Source organism: Seriola lalandi, unplaced genomic scaffold, assembly GCF_002814215.2.
Source record: "Seriola lalandi dorsalis isolate HSWRI2012SDOR001 ecotype SW California unplaced genomic scaffold, Sedor1 jcf7180002054580, whole genome shotgun sequence".
Lineage (NCBI taxonomy): Eukaryota > Metazoa > Chordata > Actinopteri > Carangiformes > Carangidae > Seriola > Seriola lalandi.
In genome coordinates, this window is record NW_019525133.1 from 128,626 (window position 1) to 156,314 (window position 27,689).

The 27,689-nt window shown below is 40.5% G+C and overlaps 1 protein-coding gene across 1 annotated transcript; it reads left to right on the forward strand.

The window, feature by feature from the left end:
* Positions 1-383: 383 nt before the first annotated feature.
* Positions 384-27,689, forward strand: oprm1 (opioid receptor, mu 1). The gene is made up of 6 exons (XM_023418024.2): positions 384-965; positions 21,108-21,457; positions 22,978-23,153; positions 23,872-24,050; positions 24,328-24,511; positions 24,856-27,689. The coding sequence occupies exons 1-6, from the start codon at positions 673-675 to the stop codon at positions 24,859-24,861; spliced, it is 1,188 nt and encodes a 395-aa protein (XP_023273792.1). The 5' UTR covers positions 384-672; the 3' UTR covers positions 24,862-27,689.

Here is a 27,689-nt window from a genome sequence, read left to right on the forward strand (position 1 = left end):
AAGAAATTAATTAATAAAGGTGAGCAAAAGCAATGTAAGATAGGAAAAAAGGGAGGTTGAAGGGAAAGAAGGTAAAAAGGAAAAGGAAAAAAGGAGGAAGATTGGAGAAAGAGTGTGTAAATTCAGGAAAGAAGTAAACAAGAAGTGGGAATAGAAAGGAAGGTAGGAAGCAAGGAAGGTAGGACGATGGATAGTGGGAAAGAAAGGAAGGGTAGAATTAAAGACGAAAAGGACCAAGTAAGGAAGAAAGGGAAGAAAGGGGGAAAGAGAAAGGGAAGGGAAGAAGGAAGAAATGGACAAATATGAGAGGGGAGGACGTAAAAGAGAGAAGAAGGAAGGAACCTAGGTAGGAAGGAAGAAAGGGAGCGAAGTAATTCATTTTCACACCGTCGCCTCTGTCCCGTGCAGGCTCGCTGTGCCGCGCTACGGTCATCAGTAAAGTCTCGCGCAGGCTGGCGTTAACCCTCCCTTCATCACACGCTGCCACATTCTTCAACACGGCCACATTTGACGTTACCGGCGGTCCGTCCCGCGCCTGAAACGAAGCGCTTCTCCAAGCAAACGACGAACAAGCACCCAGCGGGACATCACGGGCACCGAGTCCGCGGACAGGCACCTGTGGGGAGGCGAAAAAACGCGCTCAACTCCAATCACAACCACAGAGCAAGGACCATGGAGAGCGCAGGCAACGGCTCGGACGCAGATTACCGGAGCCAGCTCCCCGTGCTTTACAACAACAACAACAACAACAACAGCAGCAGCAGCAGCTTCTGTCGGAACTTCACTGATGCCAACAGCACCGCGAGCTTCGCGGAGGTGAGATGCGACGGGGAGCGCGGACTGATCGGCAGCCTGGACAACGACGCCAACCCGGTTATCATAGCGATTGTTATCACCGCTCTCTACTCCATAGTGTGCGTGGTGGGGCTGGTTGGAAACGTGCTGGTCATGTATATCATTGTCAGGTAAGAGAACAAAGTACTCCCCCCAAAAACACTGATGAGTGTGGTTGTGATTTATCAGCTGTGTAATTAGGCCTTTTACATGTTATAAATATCATTTTCTAACATGACTGTGAGTGAGAAAGGACTCATAACCTGTTGCTGTGTTAATCATGTTGGACATAAAGGTGTGTGTGTATGTGTGTGTGTGTGAGAGAGAGAGAGGGCGAGGGAGAGAGCGTGTGTGTGAGTGTGTGTGCGTGGTGTGTTTACGAGGCCGACTGAGACCATGTGAATGCAGTGTTGACAGCTCTCCCAGCTCAGCTGCCGTTTCTGCGTAAAAATGCCTCCAATCGCAAGTTGCTCCAGCGCGCAAAAAATAAATAAATAAAAATAAAAAACACTGAGCGAGGGGCCGGAGAGGACAGAAAGGCTGCTGAACAAAAACCTGCTTCCTATTTTACACTGACAATATCCTTAACAGAGGAATAATGTATAATTAAGGCCCAAGCATACCCTTGCTGTCTCTCTCTCTCTCTCTCTCTCTCTCTCTCTCTCTCTCTCTGTCTTCCATCCACTGAGCCAGAGTTAAACAGGTAAATGGCTGTTGTGACAAGATGCGGCATATAACTCTAACGATGCAGCATGGAGCCAAAGATGCTGCTGTCTTCATATGCACTGCAGCTTCGCCCTCCTCTATTCCCTTGTATATGGCTTTGCTTGTTCCAACTCTCATGTAAATTAGATGAGTGACCTTAAACAGTTTTATAAGTGCTCTTAAAACAAAGTGAGCCCAATAGACTCAGCTTCGGCATCACTTGTTTTATATCTAAAACTCATGGGAGCAGCATAAAAGACTTACACTATAGATGCTTCAATATGTGCCTTCCACTGCTCCCTCATCTAGGCCACTTCCATGCCGAATCTGTTCGCTCAGCTAACACGTCGACATCTCATTAGTCAACAATCAAACTTTGTTTGAAACAAAATTCACACTATCAAGATCTCATCTCTACAAGAACTTTCATTCCCTTTAATCACCTGTCACGAAAAGAAAAAATTAGTAGTACATGATGAGTGGTGCACAAATGAAAGATTTCAAGCCCACTTGCTCCTTCTACGGTAAAGGTGAGACTTCTGATCTTACACTCATTTCACACACTAAAGACACTTCGAGACACCAGTTCACTAAGGACTCTTTAGGGGCAAATAACTCTAGTATTAAAAAGGTCTCATACAAGCTGAGTATTTCTCATTTTCATCACCATCATCAGTACTGACTTCAACAAAACTGACACTCAAGAATGGAATCAGTTAGAATATAAATCCATTTTAACGGTTAACTTAAAAAATAATTAAACTGAAAATAACAAGTTGTGCTGATGATATCAGCCCTCCGAGGTGGATTCCACTGTGAGGCAGCAGGATTTCATTTGTGGCCTTTAATTACACATGAAAATCTGACATTCATGTTGGTTAAATGCTCCCTGGCTGATGCTACGTCCTCCCAAATTAGGCTCTTTCAGGTAATTAAAGGCATGAGATTGGAGAAGATAAGGAGAGATAGATAGACAGAGAGAGTGGAGAAGGGAAATGAGGACAGGACAGGTGAGAGACGGACTTGAAAAAGAGCTGGACGTGAGAGGAAGGTTGAGGTGAGAAAGATTGATGGTGAGCGATGAGAAAGTTAAGAAGTGAGAAAAATGGAGATAAAGGTGAAGGTGGTCCATCTTCATTTTTCTACCTTGTGATTATCCACTTCACTGGTGTGATGGAGTCAGTGAAGAGTGGGCAAGTGGAGGGTTTGCTGTGCTGAGCTTGTCAGACAGGTGCACCACATTCACTTTCTTTTTAGAGAAATTAAAGTGTAAAATAAGGTTGGAGACTTCTCTATTTTGATGTACTTCTCTCTTAACACTGTAATATATGATATCATTATTGGAGCACCTATAATCCACTCGCTTCTCCACTGTTTCCAGGGCAGATGAAGTATCAAGCAAATGCTCATTTGCAAAACATGCATCATCCCCTTCAGACTGAGTGCTTCCCAAAAGTAGTTCTGTTCTGCTTAAGAACGGACACATCTTTACAGGATGTTTTCTGCATCTCTGTCGGATGTTTTCTACCCCAAATTACTTTGGCCCCTGGCTATTCCACAGCAACAAAATGAAGTGTAAAAAGAAAGGTGAGCACTGGGCAGATGGGGGTTACTTCGCCTTTTGAGATATAAGTTAGGAACCAGCATCGTTTTAATAAGGGGATCTATGTCTGGCAGTGGTGCAGTGGTGTTTTTGATGTATGAGTATAGAGGCTTGTATCATGTATTCTAAAGCAGTTTGTCTACAAAGCAGATAATAGATGGTGAAGGGCATTACTTGAGCTTTAGCTCTCTCATCCTTGGCTGTAGTGTGAGAACAGATTTAGGATGACCCACCCGTCCTCCTGCCCTCTCTCCACGGTAAGGAAATGGGTCTCAGCCCTGACACTAATAGACAACCATGCATGTGTGCAAGTCGTGAGTGTGTTTGTGGCTGAGAAAAGTTTTGCAGATTTCTGAAACTTTTTGAGCTGGATTAATGAGACTTTACAGGAATTAGGAGGAAGGTAAAGGAGTATCTCATTCCTCAGAGAACCACAATCCATCAGGGTCATTAACATTCATCAGCGTTTTTGTCTTTCTATCTCTGCTGTCTCTTTTTCTTTTCAGTCTCTGGCGGTGGATTGAGAGTGAACAGCCATTTAGCTAATGACACAGTGGATATTTACTTGTAAATGGAAATGTAGTCTTGAACTCTCAGTCCCCACTTTACAGTCATGGCCTTGAATGCAATTTTGCTAGATTAAATAGAGACAGTCATAGATGAAGGATGTTTTCCCCCCTCACTGTCTGAGTAATGATAACCTTAAAGCCATAAACCGTTTCTCTCTCCCTCTTTATCTCTCCGTCCGTTTGCTCTCTCTTTGCCCCTCGTCTGTTCCCTCCACACTTACATCCGCAAACTTCTCGTGAGCAAACAAACACAACCAGAGATCTGCACGCTCAATCGGAAAAATCAATTGCGGTTGAACAGAAACCACTGGGTTCCACAAGGAATACGCCATCAGTACAGAGTGCTTGCTGTTACCATGGAAACACCGGGAGATGTGATGAGTGCAAAAATTACTCCACCACCTCTCCAAGCCCCTGCCTCCATCCCCCATCCAGCTTGAAGAGCTGTTGTAGCTGGTCGGTCACATTCAGCAGTCAAGCGTTTCTCAAACTTTGGATGCTTTTGCTTAAGAGGCCATTGAACATCTGCACCAGTTAACATGGAAGCACTAAACTGCTGTTACATTATACAGCATGCAGCACAACAAATGCGGCTTAGGATAATTCTGTTGCTTCTTAACAAAAGGCGAATTTTCTGTGACCCTGTCTAATGTCAAAGTAGGTTCTGAACATCTGTGTCACAGCTGTTTATGTGAGAGTGTGAACCCAATCACATGACATATGCTGTTATGACGAGAGTCACAGGACTAATTCCCAGATCATCACTGATGTTTCTCTATAATGGGTTTCTAGTAGCTCCTGCTGCCTGACATGACAAATAGTGGGCTGAGCTTCAAACAATCTACCTGCAGACTTTTGATCCACTGATGCACTGACACCTGGCAGTCAGGTTAATACTCAGCAAAAAACCACACAGCATTAAAGCTCAATTTCTGGTGCTCAAACAGGTAAGAGGTATCCGTGAATTACGTTCACATTTTTTAAGTCTTCAAGGCCATATGTACATTGAAAGGGTCATCGGTTGCTGGGCCTGTTTCTCCTGTGCATAACAGCTGCTGAAAACAAGTGAGCGATGACGGACAAAATCCACAGACCTCATTTCGTGCGTTGAATTATTTCTACAGTTCAACCGATGTTACCGTGACGCTTCAACGAACAATTCAAGTGGGTGCCTTCTGTCAGTCAGAAAACACTGTCCAGGCAAACACAAAGAGTGAACTGGATACTTTAAAGACCATAACTTTGGAACATGACCACCTGGTTTGTCTAATTCAAACCATGTAAGCGTCTTATTAGCCACAGCTGAACTGCACAATTTTCTTTACATGGAACAAGGACTGCAGGTTCTGTCCCCCGTTTCTTACGATGGGAACACTTAGGAAGGGATTTCTTTAAGTCCAGTATAGACAGGACCTCTCTATGAACTTCATGTAAGGCTCAATGTTAGATACATATACGGATACAGATGGAGACTTCTGTCCATGTTTTCTGAGAGGATACGGGCGAACCAGAGCAGTATGACCAGAAACCGTGGGGGCAGTGTAGCCAACAGTTCAAGCGAAACACAACCTTAGGACGTGACGAAGAAATTAAAAAAATGGCAGAACATTTTGAGCCGTGGTCATTCTACTGTCAGTGTAGAAATGCATTTAACTGCCTCACAGACCACCACCGACTACAACGCTGCCTCTGCTTTTGCCTCTCACCATCGCCATGTTTGTTGTTGTCAGAAACTTTTGACCCCAAGCTGCCCTCTAGTGGATGTATGGCTGAACACAACATGTCAACGTCACGGTCACATGGAAGTGTCGTAAGCTGTGATGGTTTCATCTTTTGAAGCATCTATTTTCGTACATAGGGAGCAGGGAGCATGAATAAGGCCAACTGACTATAACTATCAACTACAATTATAAATGAGTGAGTTGTGTGGGATGAAAGAGAATGGCTCCCCTCTCATTAACACAAATTAGTCACTGGGTGTACATAGTATTTTTTAACCAAGTAAAAAATACATACAAATCAGCCCTCAGGATCAATTATTTAATTTCAAATCCTCTCTTTGATGACTGTGAACAGGACCTGGTTACCTCGAGAGTCTAGAAACCTTTTATGTGTATTCATGAACAACCTCATGCATGATAGATGTAAGTTCTGCTTGTGTGTTTTTTCCCGCGTGGAGGCCGATACAGCGTAGGAGCATCCGGCATATGGATTGCTTCAGGTCGTCACAGGAGAGGTATGAAGGTAAACTGACTGAACCAACAGCAGACGTTGATGCCCTGAACCTCCTACCAGCTCAGAGTAACGTCTGTCACTCAGAGTTGCATCCCACTGTTGGTGTTCGTTCGTGGTGCAGCGCTCGGCACATCCCTCTCTTACCCTTTCACAGCCTGTAAACATTTGAAACTCTGCACTCTGACCTCGGTTTTGTAACAACTGCGCAGCGCTGAACATGTAGCTATTATGGACCGTGGCCTTGATTGCTGTTAACCAATTGCAAGCGGACTGCTGGAGAACTGCCACTCGCCTGTGGATTTTATGCTTCAATCACTTTGTTTGCTTTGGAGTACTGAAAAACTCACCTGGCATTAAATGAGTCAAGGAATCAGTCAGAAATTTATTCAGGGCATAACCTCTGCCCCTGGCAACAATAAAATTTTCAGCTGATAATTAAGATTAATTGTTTGACTTGTGTGTTTACCACAAAACTGCCTGAATTTAAACGATCATGATTATTATCAGAGTGAAAGAGTTTGAGAGCTCAGAGAACGAAAAGGGAATTATGAATGCCGCTCTTATTAAATTTGTGTACCTGCACACAACAGGGTGGTACACAATCTAATTTATTGTTGAGGGGAAATTATGAGTAGATAGTAGAGAAGGGTAATGAGAGCATCCTTCCTGTGTTATGAGTGATGACCTTCTTAATACTACTGGACGTTGCTGGAGAATTAGAGTGCTGTCGGTCAGGATTCAACAGGACTCGGCAAAAGAAAGAGTGACAGAAAGAAAAAAACAACAATGAATTGGAGGGATGGATCATTCAGGACCAGTTACATAGGGTTATACAACGTTGGCAGACCTTCACTGTGGAGACTGAAAAGATGTTTGGGAAAATAGAAATGGTAATTTTTTGGAGAAATGTGATAGTCACTGATAGCTGGAGAGAGAACGAAGGAAAGATGATTAACTAAAGAGGAGAGAACAAAAGACAGATTTTGTATCCTTCTGTGCTTTCTGATTGATGGGAGCTCTCGGCTCCTTTGTCCATCTGTCACTTGCAATGTGACTCACTCACTTACCCTGATTCTGCTCTTTATACTCTGTGACAGGTATCATCAAACAAGTCTTTCTTCATCAGGGCTGCCATTTCATACTACTGAACATGTTGGAGATTTTGTCTCAAAATTAATTTAATGATTCAAGAAAATCTTCTTTCAAAGCAACTTTTCCAAAGGATGAACAAACCAAACAAACCAAGAGGTCAAGTGATGACCTCATTTGAATGGAAACTAATCACAGTTTGAGAGCTACCAAACCTTTTCTCTGTACAACAGTTGCGCTCTAATGAATGTGGATTTAATACAAGGACTAAGGACACAGAGAGACCCTTTGCAGAAGATCTTCAGTACATTAACAACAGTGTTCCTAAGCAACAAGATGATAAACTCTCCTTGAGGTCCCAGTTTCCATTGCCGGTGACACTGGGGATCTGGATTTGGCCTAAATTGGTTCCCTATTTCTTTTTTGTCATATTTCCGGATATGGAAAAACATTTTAGGAGTGAATCACTATGAAATGGGCAACTATTGTCAAACCCATGATCGGCGCACAATGTAGTGGAGCTTGAATACACGCAGTGTGTGTGTGATTTATGTCACTGTGATCTAGGTAATCCCAATTAGAAACTGTTTGAGGAGTTTTGCAAACCAAATTCAAGCACTTTGAAACTAGGCCAAGTTTGGATTGTTGAGGTGTCCTAAAATTATCATTTACAGGTCTTCACTTTTTGAGTTTTTTTTTTCAGACCCCACAATAATCAGCAAAAAATCATCATCTCATGGCATGGGGTAATTACTTGCTTGAAGTAGGTAATCCATCACCCTGCTGCTGTACTCAAGATTGAGGGAAAAATACGTGTGCTATGAAACAAAGCATCACATATACAGTGAAAGTTGCATTTGCAGTTCGCACTAGAGCGAACTAGTTTAAAGTTCAGTTCATATGGATGAAAATCAACTAATTCACGTTCATTTGTTCCTTTTTTAAAAAACTAAATAGGATGCTATTCTTTGTCAATAGAACCTCCTTCTACCCATCCATCGCTAGCCTCAAATCATTGCCACTCCCAAACTAAATGAATCATTGTATAACAGACATTAATAAATAAATATAATCCGTCTGAGTCTTCACTTGTTTGTTCATAAAACTGCTTCAAATGCTCAAACAAACTGGCTTCAGCAGTAGCAGATGCGTCTGTACTGTCTGTACCGCTAGCACCAGCCATGCTGGGCCGTGTCTATGGAGACGTAAAACTGCTGTAAAACTGTCATAAAACGTGAGCGGCGTTCACTCACATTCACTCACGTTCAAGTTCACGTTCATCATTTGTAAACGCATTCGTTCAGTTCAGCGCTCACAAAAAATATGAACGTGTTCAATGAACGCAGTTGCACAACACTGCATTTGTGTGTCCATGGATATTGATCTCCTTGCATCAGTTCCAGTCAGGCCAATCAGGACTGCTCCAATATGTCAGCTCTCACTGCTGATGGATGTTTTTATTAAATGTTTCCATCAGTGTGCTCATGGTGGATCTGCAAAGGTTGCAGAGAGGGCTAACAGGTCTCGTGACCTTGGTGTGTGTTTTCTATTGAAAGGCAACAACTTATGTGTGAGGGTGTGTAAAAGGAAAGGCAGTACGTTTTTTTATACCTATTGGAGGACGAAAGCTTTAACTAAGGCAGTAACCTGCTGAGGTGCAATACTGTAGCTTTTCTTGCGAGTCAGTTCTTGTCCATCCTCCATTTATTAAAGTACCACAAGTGAGCAAAATATATGTTTCAATAGAACAGACGACATTGAGAAAAATAAAGAAAATCTGTGTGTATTCAGTACAGACACAGAACCAAAATGATATGTACTGTATGTTGTTAAGACCCGCCCAGAGAACCCAGGCTTCACATATTTGTGCTTAATTTAATCCATTTTAGACATTAGCTCATTGTGCTGATTCAAGACATTGGCTGCACTTACTCTTATGAGAAAAAGACAACATTTTAAACATTAATTATATATTTGAAAACAACCAAACCCAAATGTGACCCAAACCCACATTTACACACAATAAAATGGCTTGAGTCAGACCCAAGACCCGACAGTTGCCGTCAATGGCTCATAATTACCTACATTTACCTTAATTACCTACCTACAGTACCTTTTACCTACTATAAAAGCACCAGCGTAATGGAAACACAGGGCAGTGTTCATGGCTCTGACGCTGATTATGAGCAGGATGCATATATTTCTCTGTCTTTCTTTATGTGTTGTTGTAACATGACAGCCCCAGTTTGTCAGGACCTGTTGGGTTTGGATCACAATCAGAACTCTATATGGAACTGCTAGCAGCGTTTTTTGTTTTTCACTTACATGATGGTGTTAAGACTAATTTTCATCCCCTCAGATCTCACCTCTCCCTCAAAGCAGGCATCGTGAACAACCTGTAAGAGACACAAGTGCAGGGAAGAGAACACGATCCGACACTGGCTTCTCACCGCCTACGTATTGGCAAGTGATGTGGCCAAACAAGAAAATACCACAGCTGGCTGACATTGAAATGTGCTGATTTTATTGAGAGTGCATTCAAAACACTGATTATATATCAAGTGTTGAAACTAGGCTGTCAAGCATTGTAACACATGTTGACAAAAGACTAATCTGTACCAAGGCTTAAAAGAAAGATTTCAGCTGATAGACAGTGATACTCTAATGATGGTTTTGGAAAAGTAAAGTCCTTTGAAACATCTTGGATCGGATGAGCTAAATACAGTGGGAAGTAGTCACTGATAATAGCTTACAAACACTTTTGGTACCAAAACACGAACCTCTGCAGTAAGTCAAACGTAAGCGCTCTGTATGCAACGTAAGAAATCCGGCTTTGTGAGTCCGTGTTAGTGTGTTTGTTTGCATTTGCTTTGCATTTGAACAATGTGTGTTGGAGAGTATTTGTATGAATGCATTACTCTGAGCCTCTGAGCGCACATCTGTCACAAAAGTGTCCGTCTGTTTGCTGTCCCCGAAACACACTCAGCCAAACGGTTAATCGCTCTGACATTTGGATTTGTAGCTATAAATCTTGTATATTCATCTGAATTTGTGTGAGTGAGTGAGTGAGTGAGTGAATGAGTGAGTGAGTGAGTTTCGGTGTGGATGCGAGTCACAGCAGATGTTCTGTGACAGCTCAGGAAATGTGTGTTGTCAAGCTCAATCCAGGCACCTTCAGTCAGGACTTAGATGCATGTTAACTGGATATCCACACAACACACGCATACGCACACACACGCATGCGTGCACGCACACACACACACAGCCATACACATAATTACATAAAGCTCTTATGCAAACACACTTTTCTGATCTTTTTATCAGTTAGGTCTATCAGTTTTATCATTTGTCTGACGTATGTTTGGATTTCTCTGTTTGTCTCTCTGCTCTCTCTGTTATGGTTAAGAGTAAAGTAAATTAGAGCAGTGGAGACAGGAAAGTTGAACCTGGGGTTAAGCCAAACCTGGAGAGACAGGATGTAGCAGAGAGGAGGAACTCATACACAACACAATGCAAGACTAATGCAACCAGCGCTTTCAAACCAGGGTTTCTATGACAACATTTTCTGTGATGATGAAAAGTTGAAGGCATTGAAATGGATGTTTGATGACTGAAAAGCCAAATATTTCGATGAATTTTTTTCGCTCACCATGGTGCCTCAGGAACTTCTCTAATTCTTTGTAAATACTTGCTTTGTGCTGTTATTCCTTACTTCATTTCGCCTTTTATGGAGGAGCCACTATTGTCAAAACAATTTTAGTAGCTTAGCTTAATAAAAAATAGATATCATTCTATCGACTTACCTGAACTGGAAGTAATGCAAGTAAAGTTAGAAAACAACTTCCAGCTTATTCTACACTTCTAGCGCAAATAGGGCTAACTTGTGTACTTGTGTTTATTAATGATAAATATGTGTCGCGTTGGCTTCTGGAGCTTCTAAAGCGAGATAAAGAGGGAGTGTGTGAATGAGTTGAAAGCATGAGCAAACATGAGAGAGAGGGAGGAGAGGCGGTTTAGAGAACAAAGCGAGTGAACAAGAGAAATAAACCTTTATTTGCTGGTAGCTTCATCCTGGTTTAGTACTGAAGCAAGAAATAAATCTAACCTTTAAACATCCAGCAGATTGACTACTGTGGAGAGAGATGCTCTAGAGGTTTGGTCTTTTGGTTTCACTATGTTTCCGTTTCAGTCATTTGTTACATCCATTCAAACACCAAAGCCAAACACAGTAAATGCAAACAGCAGCAGAATGAGGTTGTCTCTTTATGTGTGAATTTTCAGTTTCAAACGCTGCAATTGTCTTTTAATCCATTATCAGTAACTAATTTTCCTAAACTCAGCGGGTCTTCAGATGCACTGGAGATGAAACAGGGAAGGAACAAAGGTGTTTGAGTTGAGTTTTGAGTTTGTATCAAAAAGTGATACAAGTGAAAAATAAATCCATTTCATGACGTGACAACACTGTGGTTGAGGGTTGGTTAAGTTTTGGCACGAACACGACTTGATTAAGTTTAGGGAAAGATCAGGGTTTGGGTTAGAATAAGTAATAAGTTAAGGTTATGGAAACGTTGTAATTTGGATTCAAATGACTACCTTAAGGTTAGAGGACCTTTGTCATCATGGTTACAATAACAAATGTGGTTAAAACTAAAAAACAATCATGGTCATGCTTTCCAAAAAAAACGGCATTGACAGACAGTTGGAAACAAAATGAAGCAGTCTCACGTGTCCAATGTTTTGCCGAACCATCCATCCACTACGACCTCCTCTCTGCACGACTTTGCTGCTGAGACTGTCCTCCTGTTAAAAAAACAACCCCATTGGTCGCCTGTGCAAACTTCTTATTACAACCAATAGTTAGGTTTTATCGTTAGGCGGCCTCTAGTGGCCACAGTGATTATGACAGAAGTACAGGTGACGTTCTACATAGAATTTGTTACTCTATACAGTACGTCACTTTGTTAGTCCACGTTAGAAGGGGCCTGCTGGAACCGATTCTTTAACCCATGACCGTTCCACAACATTAGGCTTGTGTTAATTATTGTAACCATGACAACAAAGCTCCTCTAACCTTAAGGAAGTACTTATCTTATCCCAAATCACTTTCCTTTCCTAAACCAACCGAGTAGTTTTCATGCCTACACCTTACCAGTAACCGTTTTACAATCTTGTCTGCATGTTTATTATTGTTACGACAAAGATCTGATACGCCTGGTGCTGGTATGCTCCACGACGTATTATCGTTACCATGACGATAGTAGCATACAGCTAGCTTGTGTTAGCTCATGTACTGTACTGTCCCCAGTTTTATACAATACAGCATGGTTTTGGTTTTGTCAGGTTTGATAATCCAAAACTGAAACCCCTTTCACATAAGTGTGGATCATTTGATTCATTGTCAGTTTTAAAAAATATATTGCTTATTACATTTTTAGTATGACATCATTATATTTCTCTCTCAAGCTGCTTGGTTTTCAAACGTTAGCCTTTTGTAGCAACAAAACTTTCCTTTAGCAGTGAAAGTGTCATCATAGGTCATTTCAAACACCTCAAAGTGCCTTTATGTCGGTGTCAGAATAAGTGCTATAGCTCAGTCAGGCTGTGACAGTGTGTGTTGGTCCGTTTAGCAGCGTTCAAGGCTGTATTTGGATCTGCTTCTACTGCAGCTTATTCCCAGCGGTGCCTGACAAATACATGTTATTATTGTGCTTTTCCTTTCAGTCCCATGTTCCTGCAACTGTTTTTTCATAGCTACATCATTCGTAGGATGTTCAAATGCATCAAGAAAAAATAATAAACCTAATGTCCGACCTTAACACTCTTAGGTGATTTTTAACGTCTTCACATTCGTTATGGCTCTGAGGTCCAAGCTCACTATATGTTTAACAGTCAAGAGGTGTAATGCATAATTTATCAAGCATTTTATTAGCTCAACTATTCAATAAAGCATAAATAACTTCAGCTTTAATGATGTACCTTATAAGTAATTTGTACCTTTAGGATCACATTAAGTTAAACTTGAAGGATCCTCTTGAGAGGAGAGAGCCTCGGCAGCAGCTGTAGTGAGCCTGGATTCACAGCAGATAAAAGCAGATACCAAAAGGTGACTCGGATTCATGGTGGAGAAAAAAAAAGTATCAAAATGTCTGTAGAAACTCATCAACATGATGGACTTTTTCAGCTGGCACAGCTAACTGTTTAGCTGTTGCTCGAAATGAACATAAACAGTTAATCAGGCTTTGTTTATGGGGCATTTTTAGCTGTGCCAGCAGCGTGGCTCCACAGATGGCAATGTCTTTCTGTTGATCCACCAATCTGAACCAAACTGAAATAGCTAAACAACTATGGGACGGAAAATTTAAACAGATATAACACATAACACAATATATGCAGTAAGACAGTACAAACTTGCCAACCATCTTAACATTTTGCCATACTGTTTATACCATGGTGATTATTCATTTAATATCTCTGGATGAATGAGGCCATTGTAGGTAATCAATGGGCAAGACTGTTTTCTTGCAATGTTGGATTTTATATCATCATGAACGTGTTGAGGTACCTTGATTTGTCAGGTATTTCATCACTTAGTCAAAAAAATATTCCAGTCTGTTTATTTTTGTCTGTATATACAGATTGTAAATATTCCAGTGAACTATATTATGATAGGATATATATCAATATCTTAATGTAAATATGTAAATTTCCATATACAGTGATGGAAAATTTCAACACAAATATTACATGCATGCAGTAAGCGCACAGAAAAATCTCCGCTTCCTGTTACTGCTCACCACACACACACATGCCCAGCAGTCAGACACGCACACAGTCACACCCTACGCACCCTAATCCATCACGCTCCTCACAGTGTGCATGGACAGTGTTATTGGTCAGAGCCAGAGGCATACAGATGTCTGTTCACATGAGCGGCCCCTGTTTCTACAACCCAGACTTAATGGTTTGTCTGCGCCCAGCAGCAGCAGCAGCAGCCCATGAATCATACACGAGGTCACACATACACTGGCCAGCGTTTCTGGATAGTGATGAATTATGTTTAGCTCAGTGTTTAAAAAAGAGCCATGAAAATGAATCTGCTTTTGTTCCAAACAGTTGACCATTAGTGTGTAGGTTTCATCTTGACATTTGTTGGAATATGATGACAAGACTGTTGATTCACTGCAGGCTTGTTCCAAATATACTGTAGATACACAAAGCTCGTACTGGTACTCATAGTGCTTTTAAACGTCCGGTCTGTTAGCGTTCTAAAATTATCTACCTGAGACATCAAAGGCAACAAAAAGTAACAATGAGCAGGGCATTAGGTGTAAACTGTAATAAATCCTAATCTAATTTTATTTTTACAAACTTGTGTCTAACAAATCAATAGCCACATCTGTTTTTTCTCAATCACTTTGCTTTTACGGTTTATTACAGTGCCATTAACTAAACTGCTGCAATTTGATTGAGGTTTATTATCCGCCATCGAGATTTCAAATTCTTCGACAGGGGCTGTGGTCACTGAATTAAACAAGAGTGGAGCTAATATTCACCGGCTGATATTGAACCCATCAGACAGCATCAGCAAAAGGGAGAGAATGAGGAAACGTCTGAATACAGAAAAACAAATGATCAAACAAATGTTGAACCAGACCTTCAAAACATCACAGCACATATGTGCCACATGTATTTTCTAACCTGTAGATGATGCAAAGTTTGACCACAGAAAAGGTTTCTCTTGTTACTGCCTCATTTAATCTGAGCTTTCCATCCACAGATAAACATCCTTATGTTTATTTTATCTTATGTTATTATAATCATGCGTGCCTGGTCACGGTTGTTGCCATGGTGAAGCACGATCCTCACATGTGAAAACAGACAGTTATCAGCTAATTAACATTCAGGCACATTTGAACGGCTCCACGCCGCGTACCATTTTCATTAACCGGGGACATGCTGTGTGGGCAGGATGCATTCTCCTCTCCTGCCTGGTCATCCCCATGTGTGTTCACATCAGTCACCGTCTCAGTGTTTCTTTAATCAAACACGGCTCGGACATTGTTTGCAGCCAGAAATAATTGGGAAAATGTTAATCTTTTGTTATCAAACAGCTGGGGCGAGTCTGATTCTTTGTTATTACACAGGGAGCACCTGTGACATTTATGGCATCAGAGGAGAGTTTTTGCATCTAAACATGTATGTGAATAGTGTTTAAGGGGTCAACCCTATGAAATATGAGAAATACAATAACTTATTTTCTGAGATTTTCATTTTCATTCTTTTCCTTTGATTTTAAGCCATAGCAGCATGGGTTTTTGGTCCAGACTTAAATAATGACAACTATTGGATAGATGGCCATGAAGTTTGTACCCAGAGGATGAATCCTAAGGAATTTGGTGATTCCCTGACCTTTCCTCTAGCACCAAAAGCAGGTCAAAGTCTTCACTCATGCTGTAAAACAGCCTGTAAAATTTCCTAAGGGTCTGACTTGCTTGTGCCGAGTAGACGTTACTTGTTACTTGAGCTAAGCTCGAAGTCTTTTACCCACTTTTGTCTTGCCCTATCTGTGTTTGCCAGTAGCGCCTCAGGGAGTTTTTATATGACCTGGAGATGCCATTCTACAGAAACTGAGAAAGGCCATAGTCACAAATATTTATTTATTCTGTTATCTCAAGATATCAGAATAAAAATAACAACACAATAATACGATAACAGTGTGGCCTCGGCTTCCAGACCATTCAATAGCCTATGGTTATAAAGCATACTCTCAATCTTAGATGGTTTGAGTTCTTGCAGAAAACTTGATAGAACTTGACAAAATCTAAATAAGCAATACTTGGAGCTGATTACACTGTTATTATATGTTATTATACAAAAATGTGTGTTACATTTTCTAAATCCCTTATTATACCAAAGCTTAAATGTATTGAAATTTTCCTTCTGATCAACATCGCAAGGGCATTAAGTTCTACACTTATGATATGACGTATAGGAGCTTCTCCTCAAATACGGCGGTAGGTGTATCGGATCTCCATCGCCATGGTTACAATAATAAACATGCAGTTAAGGTTGTGGTTAAAAGAAACATTGTGGACAATCAGTTTCAAATGGGAATCAAACAGCGGTCTCCTGTGTGGAAGTCGTTTGTTTTGTCAATCCATCCATCCATCGACCCCAACCTCCTCTTCACACAGACTTCATACTGACCCTCCTTTGCTTTACTACGGCCCCAAGAGGTCACATAACAATACAACACAACTACAGGTTGTAATAATCTGCTTGCACAGGTGACCTATGGTGTTGTTTTAGGGGAGGACCTTCTCCACAAGGGCCCAAAACAGCAACAAAAAAATAAAAAAATTCTTGTTCGAAAGAATGACCAATTAAAAAGCTGCTTCTGCCTTTCTACATTTTCTACAGTTTCAGCAACAAATGAGGCTCATTAGGGAGCAAGGCAGGAGATGATTGTAATTTTCTTTTCAATTTGTCTCAGAGCTTACTTAGGAGGTTATTTGAGTGTTCAGTCATAGCTGGGGTAAAACCAGAGTATTTTATCATTATTGCAATTTTGCCAAAATGGCCATATTTAACACTTTGTATATTATAGAATTATTATAGAATATTAAAACAAATCCTAAACCGTCCTACTTTTTATGGAAATGTATTCAAATGAGGAAGACACAGTTGTGAATCTGCATAGGTGTGAAATGATTTGGATGTTTGAATAATGCATCCTCGAGGACAGACAGCCTCTCTGCCTTTTGACTGGGAGCATGTGTGATGACTTTGTAAAATCTGTTTCTCGTCAGAATCTTCTCAGGGATAATTCACCGTCATTACCAAATCTGTTTTTACTCATTTAAGAAGTAAAAACAGATGAGAAACCCATTAGATCTGCTTCCTGCCTGGCTATGAATTATACATAATTTCACTGAAAGGACTGTTTTAGAGGATTCTATGGTCCATTACTGCACATTTATCTGCCACTTCTGTGCTCCAGTGGTCCAGAAAAAGACCAAGTCCAGATAGTTTAGAGGCACAGAGAACATTTTCTGTTGTCAAGTGTTGTTTATTCACAGAAGGAGCGTAATGATTACCTCTGTCTGGTCTCGCTGTGGCTTCACTGACTTCCTCTGCCTCTCAATTATAGGCCGGGGAGGATTTGTTGTAAACGTCTTATTTGTTGTCTGTTTACTGACTTGAAAGGAGACAATTTCCTTATTTTGCATAGTATAAAAAGAGCTTTCATTTTCTAATCAGTTGTATTGCCAGATGAGAAACCAGATCTGTATCGTCTTTATGAATACTTTTCAGATGATTGCTGCTGTCATAAAAATACATTTTATACTTTGTAAAGTATTAATGTGTGTTTAATGTGTTTAATTTCCTCAGTAAATATCCATTTTGTAACTCAGTGTTGTCAATTAATATAACACAATAGGCATTCATGCTCATAAAAGTGTTTGAAATTTTGATGAAATACCTGCTGGTGGGTGGCTCTTTTCAGGGAAACATCATCTTGTGCACAGGCAACCCTAGCTCCCAGAAATTACATTAATAATAAGAATATATGACTCATTTGCAACAGCAAAAATGTTTTTGCACAAATTTAATGCAGCCTTAATTACATTTTTATAAATTTATTTTAATATTTTTTTTTTGCAGAACAAATCTTCAGAGTTCACTATCAACATATCGTTCATTTGTTTAGAATTTTTAAACTGTTTATGGTTAAGTTTTGGTATCTCACAGCACTGTATTCACATAATATCCCAAGAATTTATGTGATTATGTGTAAATTTCCACTTAAAGTGTTATTTTACTTATTTATACATCAGGTCTGAGAAATCAAAATGATGAAGCCTGCAAAGAAATATAATCAATATAATATAATCAAAACATAATGACAGTGAATGATCAGCGGGACGAAACCTCAAGGGCGGCGAATAAATTAAGGCAGAAAAATCAATAAAACACTTCTTTCAATTAATTTCCTTGAGGTAGAGCCAATTCACCTCCATACAGCAGGCTGTACATAGGAGGGCGATGACTTACAACACACAGGAGAAACACAAGCGATCATGTGCAGCCACGAGTTACCACCTGCAGACAGTCTCAAAGTCAATAAGGGGGAGTTGGAAATTACCTCCAGTTCCATCGCAGCCTTCAGTGTATGGCGACGGCTTTTACTGCGTCTCGAGGTGTCTCGTCGGTCCCCGTGCAAATAAAGCCTGAAATAACAAACACACTAAGCCATCAGTGGTAAAGTTAATCAGAATTTAATGAACTAACTGTCATCTCTGGTGGTTAAGAGGATTTGGGATTATTGAGGCGAGCGCTAGAACAGAACAGCAGTAACTTACCGCGGCTGTAGACTGACAGTTTGGGTTTAATAAAGTGAAGGCCAGTGGGTGTGATTTGTCATTGTCACTTTGTGGGTCCAGATTAATTAAATAACATTACAGCAGGGATACGTCTAAGTAGCCAGAGAGTTAGATGAGAGGACTGATACCACTATAACATATGTATTTTAAATGTAAGGCTAGTCAGCAGCACCTCTAAAACGAATAATCATCTTATATTACTTTTGTTGAAGTACAACCTGGCATCTGCTTAGAGCCGAGAGTTTTTTGGCGGATTAATCAAATGAGAAACAATATGTTAACTGGTGAGCTTTCGAGGTACAGGTAGGCACTTTTTGTCACCTTTCGATAGCAGCAGATGAGCTATTTCACCCGGTTTCCTGTCTCCATGCTATGCTAAGTTAACCAGCTGATGCTTGTAGCTCATATAGTTCGTATTTATTGGACAGATAGGGGAGTGATATCAATTTTCTCTCCCAAATATCACTTAAATGTCAGTTTGAATATTTTAAGCTCAAAATGATTGAGTGAAAATAGGACTGAAGTTGCTTTCACAGGCAGAATCGTCTAATTCCTGGGTAGGTTCATTATACCTTCATTATCGGGGATGATTAGCTCTTTACTATGTAATGCCACTCTGTGGAGCTTTATTAAAGCTCTTAGGCATATTGACCTCATTGGGGGACCCAGCAGTAGAGATCATTCTCACATTTCACACAATAAAAAAAACAAAACAAAAGCAGCTTGATTAAAAAGAAATGCTTTCACTCTGACCTGTCAAACATCGAGATGTGGCCTCAAGCTGCAGGCTGAACTTTTTCACTGCACTTTCATCCATAAATATATAATAACAGTACTTTCACAACATTTTTCACTTGACCAGAAACATGTGTTCATCATAAGGAATAAGTGGATTCTGATTATTTCTTAAATACTTCACAGTTGGGTCTTTGGGTTGCGATGTCCAAGATAAATAGCTCTAGATCTTTTTTTGATGTGATCCAGCTTCACCCTCAGCAAACTCTAAACACCGTATATTTCTTTTCCGACAAGAGCTCTAACAGCCGATCCATTTCGATTGTCTGTATTCCATCCTCTTCTCTCTTTGCTAATGGATCCACCATTTTTCTTCTGGGGTCTATAAAAACTCCACTATCCTCCATACTCTTTGAACTACCGCTTATGCTTTGTTCAGTTTTCCACCATATTAATTGGAAGGACAGTTTTTGTGATGGACCATCAATGACATTCTTCGATGACCCTTCATTCAGATGATGAAAAGCTGCAGCATCTTTACCTGAGGTTAAACATGTTTGTCCTTTGGGTAAATATGGTGGAAAAAATGAATTTTTTACTAAGTGAGTCTTTTTAGTCATTCTCAAACAACGTCTTTTATTGGAAGCCATGTTGTGTCCCTTCATGTTTCAAGGTTTAAAGAAGCTGTGCCAAAGCCTGAATTGTTAACAGGCTGTTGGGAAATGACGTGTACAAAGTGAAATACACAAAACCTCAAATAGCTCAGCTGTAAGAACTTACTGAAAGAAATTTTGGAATGGATTATGTTTCATCAAACATTTATGCAAGTAAATGTTATGGAGAAATTTGCACTACATGCTCTGCAAACAGCCGCAGGAAAATCGTTCCTTTGTGATATCTGTTTGAACTTTTAGGAGTATGGAGTTTCCCCCTGTGGGCAGCTCCTTAAACTGGAGCCATTACCACTGATGAAACAAGGAGTTTTCTATTACAAAATGTGCTGCTAGCTGACACAGAGGACCTGAGTTATTCACTAAACATCCCAGGATACTCTGCCCAGCTCATGTAGCACTACTGCTGTGATTGTACAGGGGAAGAATGTCAGCTATAAATTTAAACTTACTGCTTCTTTCTGGATCATTTCCTGATTGCTGTATTATAAGTACAACCTCAGTGGTTTATAGACTAAAAGGCAGTGTTATTTTACGACTTACTTTTGCACCATCATGCCCTACGTGTGTTTATGAATATGAAAATTTATTGACTGATATTTGCAAAGAGTTCAGCAGGCATCTTTTGGAGTTTGAGTTTTTTTTTTCTTAGAAAGGTACAGACTGATTTAAATCAGAGAGGAGGTCTCTATCTAATAAATTATAATAAGTAAAGATAGGAATGAATTTGTTTTGCAGTGTTCATTGCCTTAACACATGTACATAATCTAACTAACTGTACTTTTAAATGCGCTTTAATGTCCATATTGACATTTTAATGAGCTGAGAGCAGCCCTATTCTCAGCTCGGTGACAATGTATTTTTTATATAATGCAGTGGGTTTTTAAATGGTTTAATTATCCTTAAGAAATAGGAGAATTTTCCAACCCATAAAGGAAAACCTAATCCCTCAGTTTTTCTGCACAATTCAGCGACAGCAATGGTACGAAAATCCTATTATGTGGTAAGAAAGCAAGGAAGATGGTTTTAAAATGCCAATCCATTTAAGCATATATTTTCCAGGAAGTGGTGTCTCTCTTCACATAACCCCATGTCTGGAATCAGGAGACTCAAATATTTCTCTACGTGAGAACTAATGGAAGACTCTCATTTGAAGATGACATAAAACATTTCAAATTCACTGAATGAACTGAATCCACATTTTTCTCCTCTCTTACCTTCCCCTTCTTTTTTTTTTTATTATGAATCTGTGTCTCCTAATAAATCCGTGCCCTCTGTGCAGATACACTAAGATGAAGACAGCCACCAACATCTACATCTTTAACCTTGCTCTGGCCGACTCCTTGGTCACCAGCACGCTACCGTTCCAAAGCGTCAACTACCTGATGGGGACCTGGCCGTTTGGGGACATCCTGTGCAAGATGGTGATGTCCATCGACTACTACAACATGTTCACCTCTATCTTCACGCTCACCACCATGAGCATCGACCGCTATGTCGCTGTGTGCCACCCAGTCAAAGCGCTGGACTTCAGGACGCCCCGCAATGCCAAGATCGTCAATGTCTGCAACTGGATTCTCTCATCGGCCATCGGGCTGCCTGTTATGTTCATGGCCTCCACCGCTGTCACACGTAAGCATGAACACACACATTATTTCTGATAACTGCTGAGGGCAACTGTCAACAAACATATTGTATATCCTTTATGATGACAACAATAAATAAATAAGTTTAGCTCTCCTTGAAATATCCTTGAAGCAAATGACAAAATGAAAAAACTGAAGGCTCATTCTGTGGGCTCATTTCTTTCTTAGTCCTTGGTAGACGATGAGTTCAACAATGGCGCAGCAACAAATACAAACAAAAAAGCTGAAGAAAACACATTCAGTTAATTTTGTGCATCCCAGATTTAAAGGGCAGTTATATACTCCGGCAGGCTCCGTAAGAAGGACACAACCCATAAGAGTTTTTCTATGTAATTGCAAAGACATCTAATACTATATGCCTGGCTGATAACTACCGTAACTGCACAGTAAATGAAGAGCCTTCAAAGACAGGCTCCTCTGACAGGGTGTCTCTGTTTAATGGTAGCTGTAATGGAGGAAAAACTGCCACCGATATTGCTGAAGTGTGATTACACTCTGTTTGGAGGAGAGAGAATAATGAGAGATTTACTGACACCGTGAAGTTGGCACTGTGAGGGAGCCAAGGTGCTTAAAGATGTTGCTGCTTCAGCTCTTCAAAACTTTCAGTAAATTGTTTACTTCAGTTGATTTCTGTACAGTTAGTTCAAAACATTTACGGTGAGATAGCATAAGAAACACATAGAGGTCTCTGGTCAAAGGGCTACATGTCAGATGCATTCGTCAACAGTAAAAGGAAATTCTGATACATATACATACATACCAATATCCAACAGTAACACAGACAGCACATTTACACATAGATAAAAATTCATTATCTCAGTTGATGGGATTTAAATACACACAGCCCCTGATGGCGTAAACATAGGCTGCATGAAGACACCAGTTACATTTATAAGTACCCTTTTGTGCACTAGTGGCAGTGACATAACACTGGAGTCTTGGGAGGCATTTCGTACCGTTATTAGAGATTTGAGCAGTAAAGAAATGACAGGAAATGAGGAGTGCGAGAGACGGGGAGTGACAGGCAAACAAATGGGCAGAGCTGAAAGTGGCAATATTGCGGTTCATGGTCGGTATCTCTAGCTCAAGGCAATCAGGCCATCAAATGAGCCACAGAAGAAAATTAGCAGCTAGCTGGTGAAAAGACTCGACACAGAGGAGTTGTTGGAGAGCTTGCAAGGAGAGTGAATATTGCTCTAACACTCATCAGTTTCACACAAATACTGAAGGAAAGAAATCAAGGAAAATCTGACTGATTGACAGCAATGAAAATATATAGACTATTACCCCATTACCCTAAATACTATTACTGTACAAGACTGCAATTGGCTGCTTTGTGTACAAGCAGATTAGACAAACACATCTCAGAGGAATGAAGCATTGATGTTCAAACATCGCCAGTCAAAAGAAAACAGAGTGAATAAAAATGAAATTGCTTGTGTGCATTTAACGGCTGTTTGTGTCTCTGTTTACCTGTTTACATGCGTGGCTGTTTACCCTGCACAGCCTCCAGTATTGTTGACTGCAAGCTGATTTTCCCCCACCCCTCCTGGTACTGGGACACCCTGCTGAAGATCTGCGTGTTCATCTTTGCCTTCATCATGCCCGTCCTCATCATCACCGTCTGCTACGGCCTCATGATCCTGCGGCTCAAGAGTGTGCGCATGCTGTCGGGCTCCCAGGTTAAGAGAAATCTCTCTTAAGAAATCTCTTTTACAAACATGAGCCAAAATTACTACATATAGTGGGTTATTTCCTAGATTTGATGCCAAAGGCTTTTAATTAGATGCAAATGGGAATTTTGGAACGCGTGAGTATGCAAACACGATGCACTCATGTCTCTGGAGAGAAAGCAATTAGGAAAAAAATCACCTTAAGCCTGAGGTTGTGGCTCGGTTTTAATTATTTGCAGTAGAAGGTGAAATGACCCAACAGCAATACTTAACATTCAGTATCTGAGAAAATTTGCCAAACACTTGCTGCCACACATGTGCTCATTCTAATGCAGATATATACACAGTACATACAAATGGAAAACCAAGTGGTTGTATATTTTCACCCACCACCGCACTTTTCTTAACCACTTTTCTTCAATTCTCATCATCTTTCTGCCTCTTGATTCGCTTCCCTTAACCTCTCCTCTCATCCCCCCTCAATTCATCTTCGTTCCACCTTTCTCTCATCCTCCCTTACACGTTCTCTAATTCATTTGGCCTTTTCCTTTTCCACCTCCACTTTTCCTTCCCTCTCTTATTCCCAGCTCTCATTTCTCCTACTTCAATCATTATTATCTACCTCGCCCTCTCCTGCTTTTCTCTTTCTACTTCTTCCTCGGTTCTCCAACACTCATCTCGTGCTCCCATCCCCAGCCATTAAACCACTTACCCTTTTCACACACAGGAGAAGGACAGGAACCTGCGCCGGATCACCCGCATGGTCCTGGTGGTGGTTGCCGTCTTCATCGTCTGCTGGACACCCATTCACATCTTCGTCATCATCACAGCACTGATCAACATCCCCAGCTCCACGCTGCAGACTATCACCTGGCACTTCTGCATCGCCCTGGGCTACACCAACAGGTACGCACCGCGCAGTAGCGTTTGACAAATAATTCAGATAAATGATTTCTTAAGTAATAAAGAAATAATGTAATAAATTTGCTGTCTATTGCTTGATTTTCTCACATTTTAAATTTTTTATTAAAGCACATTTGTTGATATATGTTTTTATACAATGACCTAAGTTAACTTGTAGTTTTCACACTTTCACACTTTATACTGAATATAAAGGTGAAAATGATGTTGCTGGGTTTACAGGGAATCTGATTTTCTCGTGTGATGTTTTTCCCCCCTGCAGTAGTCTGAACCCGGTTCTCTACGGTTACCTGGATGAGAACTTCAAGCGTTGTTTCCGTGAGTTCTGCACCCCGAGTCCCTCGGTTTTGGAGATGCAGAACTCGTCCCGGACCGGAGCCACTAGCCGCAAGCTCCCACAGCGCGAACACAACAGTGGAAACACAGGAGAAAGGTCCAATCAACAGGTACTCAGTGTCTCAGTGAGAGTTAAATGAGAAAATTGGTACCACTCTCACAGTAAATGTGAAGCTACAGTCAGCAGCAGGTTAGCCTACCTTAGTGTAAGACTTGTCCTGACCACGAGGTTGCCAGGCAACCAGCAGAGACCCTAAGCTAAGCTAACCAGCTGCTGCCTGTAGCTTCGTATTTACTGTACAGACAGGAAAATGGTGTTGATTGTCTCGTCTATCTCCTTTTTTTTACTGGTTCAGTATATGGCTGTGGACAGACGGTCATGTCTGTATATAAATATACTACATACACTATAGAATAAACATACTTTCACCTCTTGCACCTCCTCTCTCTGTAGGTATGACTAGCCTTGGAGGGGTCGTCAGTGGACTCTCGCTGTTGTGGCGGCGTTGCCAACGACGATCTCAACTCAGAGGTCACGCAGGTTACCACAGGGCTCTGACCACACACACACCACACGCACACACACGCACACACAAGCCAAATGTACACACAAAGAGACATGACTGAGACTCAAATAGCACAGACCAATTCTGACAATGTGTTGAAAGCTTAACTACAGTGCTGCATCAGGTCAGGGCCATTCACCTTTCAGCCATCCTAACTGTTACTAACTGCATGGCTGTGCAAGGCTTTTACTCTGACTGAAGCAGATGCAGTCAAGCTAGACTAAACAGAAAACCAAGAACCATTACAAAACCGTGTCCTCCTAATCGAAGAAGTTGTTGCACTAAATTTGCATTAACACCACAATTTTTTATCTAGCTTTCATCATTATTATAACAGAGTAGACTATACAGACAGAATAAGTACAGTACACACAGACAGATGTATAGACAGATCTATAAAAGCCACTTTCACAAGCCAGTAATATGATATGTTGTTGTGTTGTCTACAGAGCTGCCTCATTGATCTAAGGCTCCTGTCCTGACCCTGATCTTATCGCTAATTATTTCAGTTGTAAAAAAAAAAAAAAAAAAGATCAATAACTGTTTTATATCTTGTGTTTGACAATATTATATGCCATCTTGCCCGTCTGTCACTTTTCCTCCTCTTGTTTTTTTGTTAATCATTCACACATGTGTCAGCACAGTGTAGGTTGTAGGAAACATGGATTAATGGGGGTTAATTGAGTGTGTAGACTGTAATCTGATTTGGGATTGATAATGAAAACTCAAAGGCTCAGTGCTCGTCACCACACAAAGACATTAGTGGACAGGAGGTGTTGTTCAAAGTCATTCACAGCAACAGCTGTGCTTTTCATCCTGCCTCTGTATAGGTTCAGCAGGGGTTGACCCTATCATACCTCACACCTTATTTACACCGTTCTCCACTGACTCATCTGCACAGCACCGCATTGGCTTTGGCCACTTCAGCAAGTACAGCACAACTTTGCTCTCTCCTCTCAACCTACCTAACCCATTGTTATCATTTACTGCCCCCTCAGTCTTCATCCTTTCCTTTCCTACTAATTCTATTTCGTCTCTGTAAATACATTTTCTGATCTGTTGCTGGACTTACCATTAAGCAGACATACAGTAGAGCTCTGTATATCCTCTCTGCTGAATTTGAATGTACAGAAGAGAAACCAGCTGCGTTTCTTACTCTGGATCTTTGTGCTGAAATGCGGATCCTTTAAACCAGCAAAGAAGACACATCAGCCTGTTTGCACAGAGCATGCTGTTGCAGCATAAAGTACGAACATGTGATACTTCTACCAGTGTATGATGAGCAGCAGCTTAACAGCCATTACACCAGGTATGGGTTTAAATGGAGTCACTTCTCCTCTGAAGTATTCAACAAGTGAGCCAAGCAGGATTGTACATCTGTTTTAAATCTTTAGAATTGCTTGTGCTTACGTGTTGTGCTGTGTGCTATACTTGCCAGTTGCCTTCTTAGTAGCTCTACTCGATATTCTATGTACCAGTATTTTTTCTAAAGATATGTAAAGATGATTGTATTAATCTCCCATGTAAAATACTGTAAGTATTGTGTTGCTTTTTTATAAACATGACATCATGAAATTGTCAGAAAATGATTTCCGAAGATGATGGTGGACCAGCAAGTTATTGTGCTTCTAAATATAGATTTTGTCATTGAATCTGCTGTGATAACTGAAGACGTGTATATTAATCAATAAACAATGTGTGTAAAATGTTAAATTGTGGATATGAAAATGTATAGAGTATAACTTCAAAGACTGTCTCATATTTTTTTTTTTTTTAATTGTTTTTGACTGAAAACCAATGATAAAATCACGCTGCAGTCAGTCCATCTTTAGTATCGCTGCTTTCAGTCAGTGTCAAAACAATCAAAAATAAATTGTTATTGAACAGCTCAAATTTTAAAATTACTTATGTATGGGGCATCAGTGTGTCACATGCTGTATTTCATACACAAAGTGTTTATTGTGACAAAATGTAAAGTATATTTTCATGTTACAAAATACATGATGTGAACAAACAAATGCTGAGGAGCCAAATGTCACCTTCGATGCTTTGGAATAAATTTCAGGCCAAGAATGAAGAGAAGGAATAAAATATTTGGCACATATGTGACTCCGTATAGAGCCAGAATGTTTGAGTGTTTTTCCTTCGGTATGTAACCTACCAGGTGTAAATATATCAAGAATTTCGAGTTTTCCACTAGTTGGTATTGTGCACCTTTCAAGCCGCGAGTGCAGGAAATACTAACATGCCATGTCGGTATCAAGTGGGATTAAAACCATATGCTTCATTATCTTCCCAAATTTCAAGCCTTAGGCTACATAGCTAGTCTATACAGCTACAGCTACAAACCTGTCAGTCAGGCACTACCTGCAGCGTACACTGTCTAGCACAAAAGGTGACATTTGGCATTAATGTAATTTGTATCATTAACACATATTTTTTTAGCAGGTGACATTTGGTGCACCATATAGAATATAATTTGAGTGCGTCCTTGATCGGTGCACACACCACCATTTTACTCTGTTTTCTATCATTTGCTTGTTTACATGACTTTTGACTCAATCGTGACCTAAGTTGTATTCTAGTCATTATAAGGCATTTCTTGTCACTCATGTACAGACAATAATTTCTACTTTACGAATGACACGCTGTAATACAATACGTATAATTTTACTGTTCATCAGTGCATCGTCTATGGAATAAAAGGCAATTCAAAATCTCA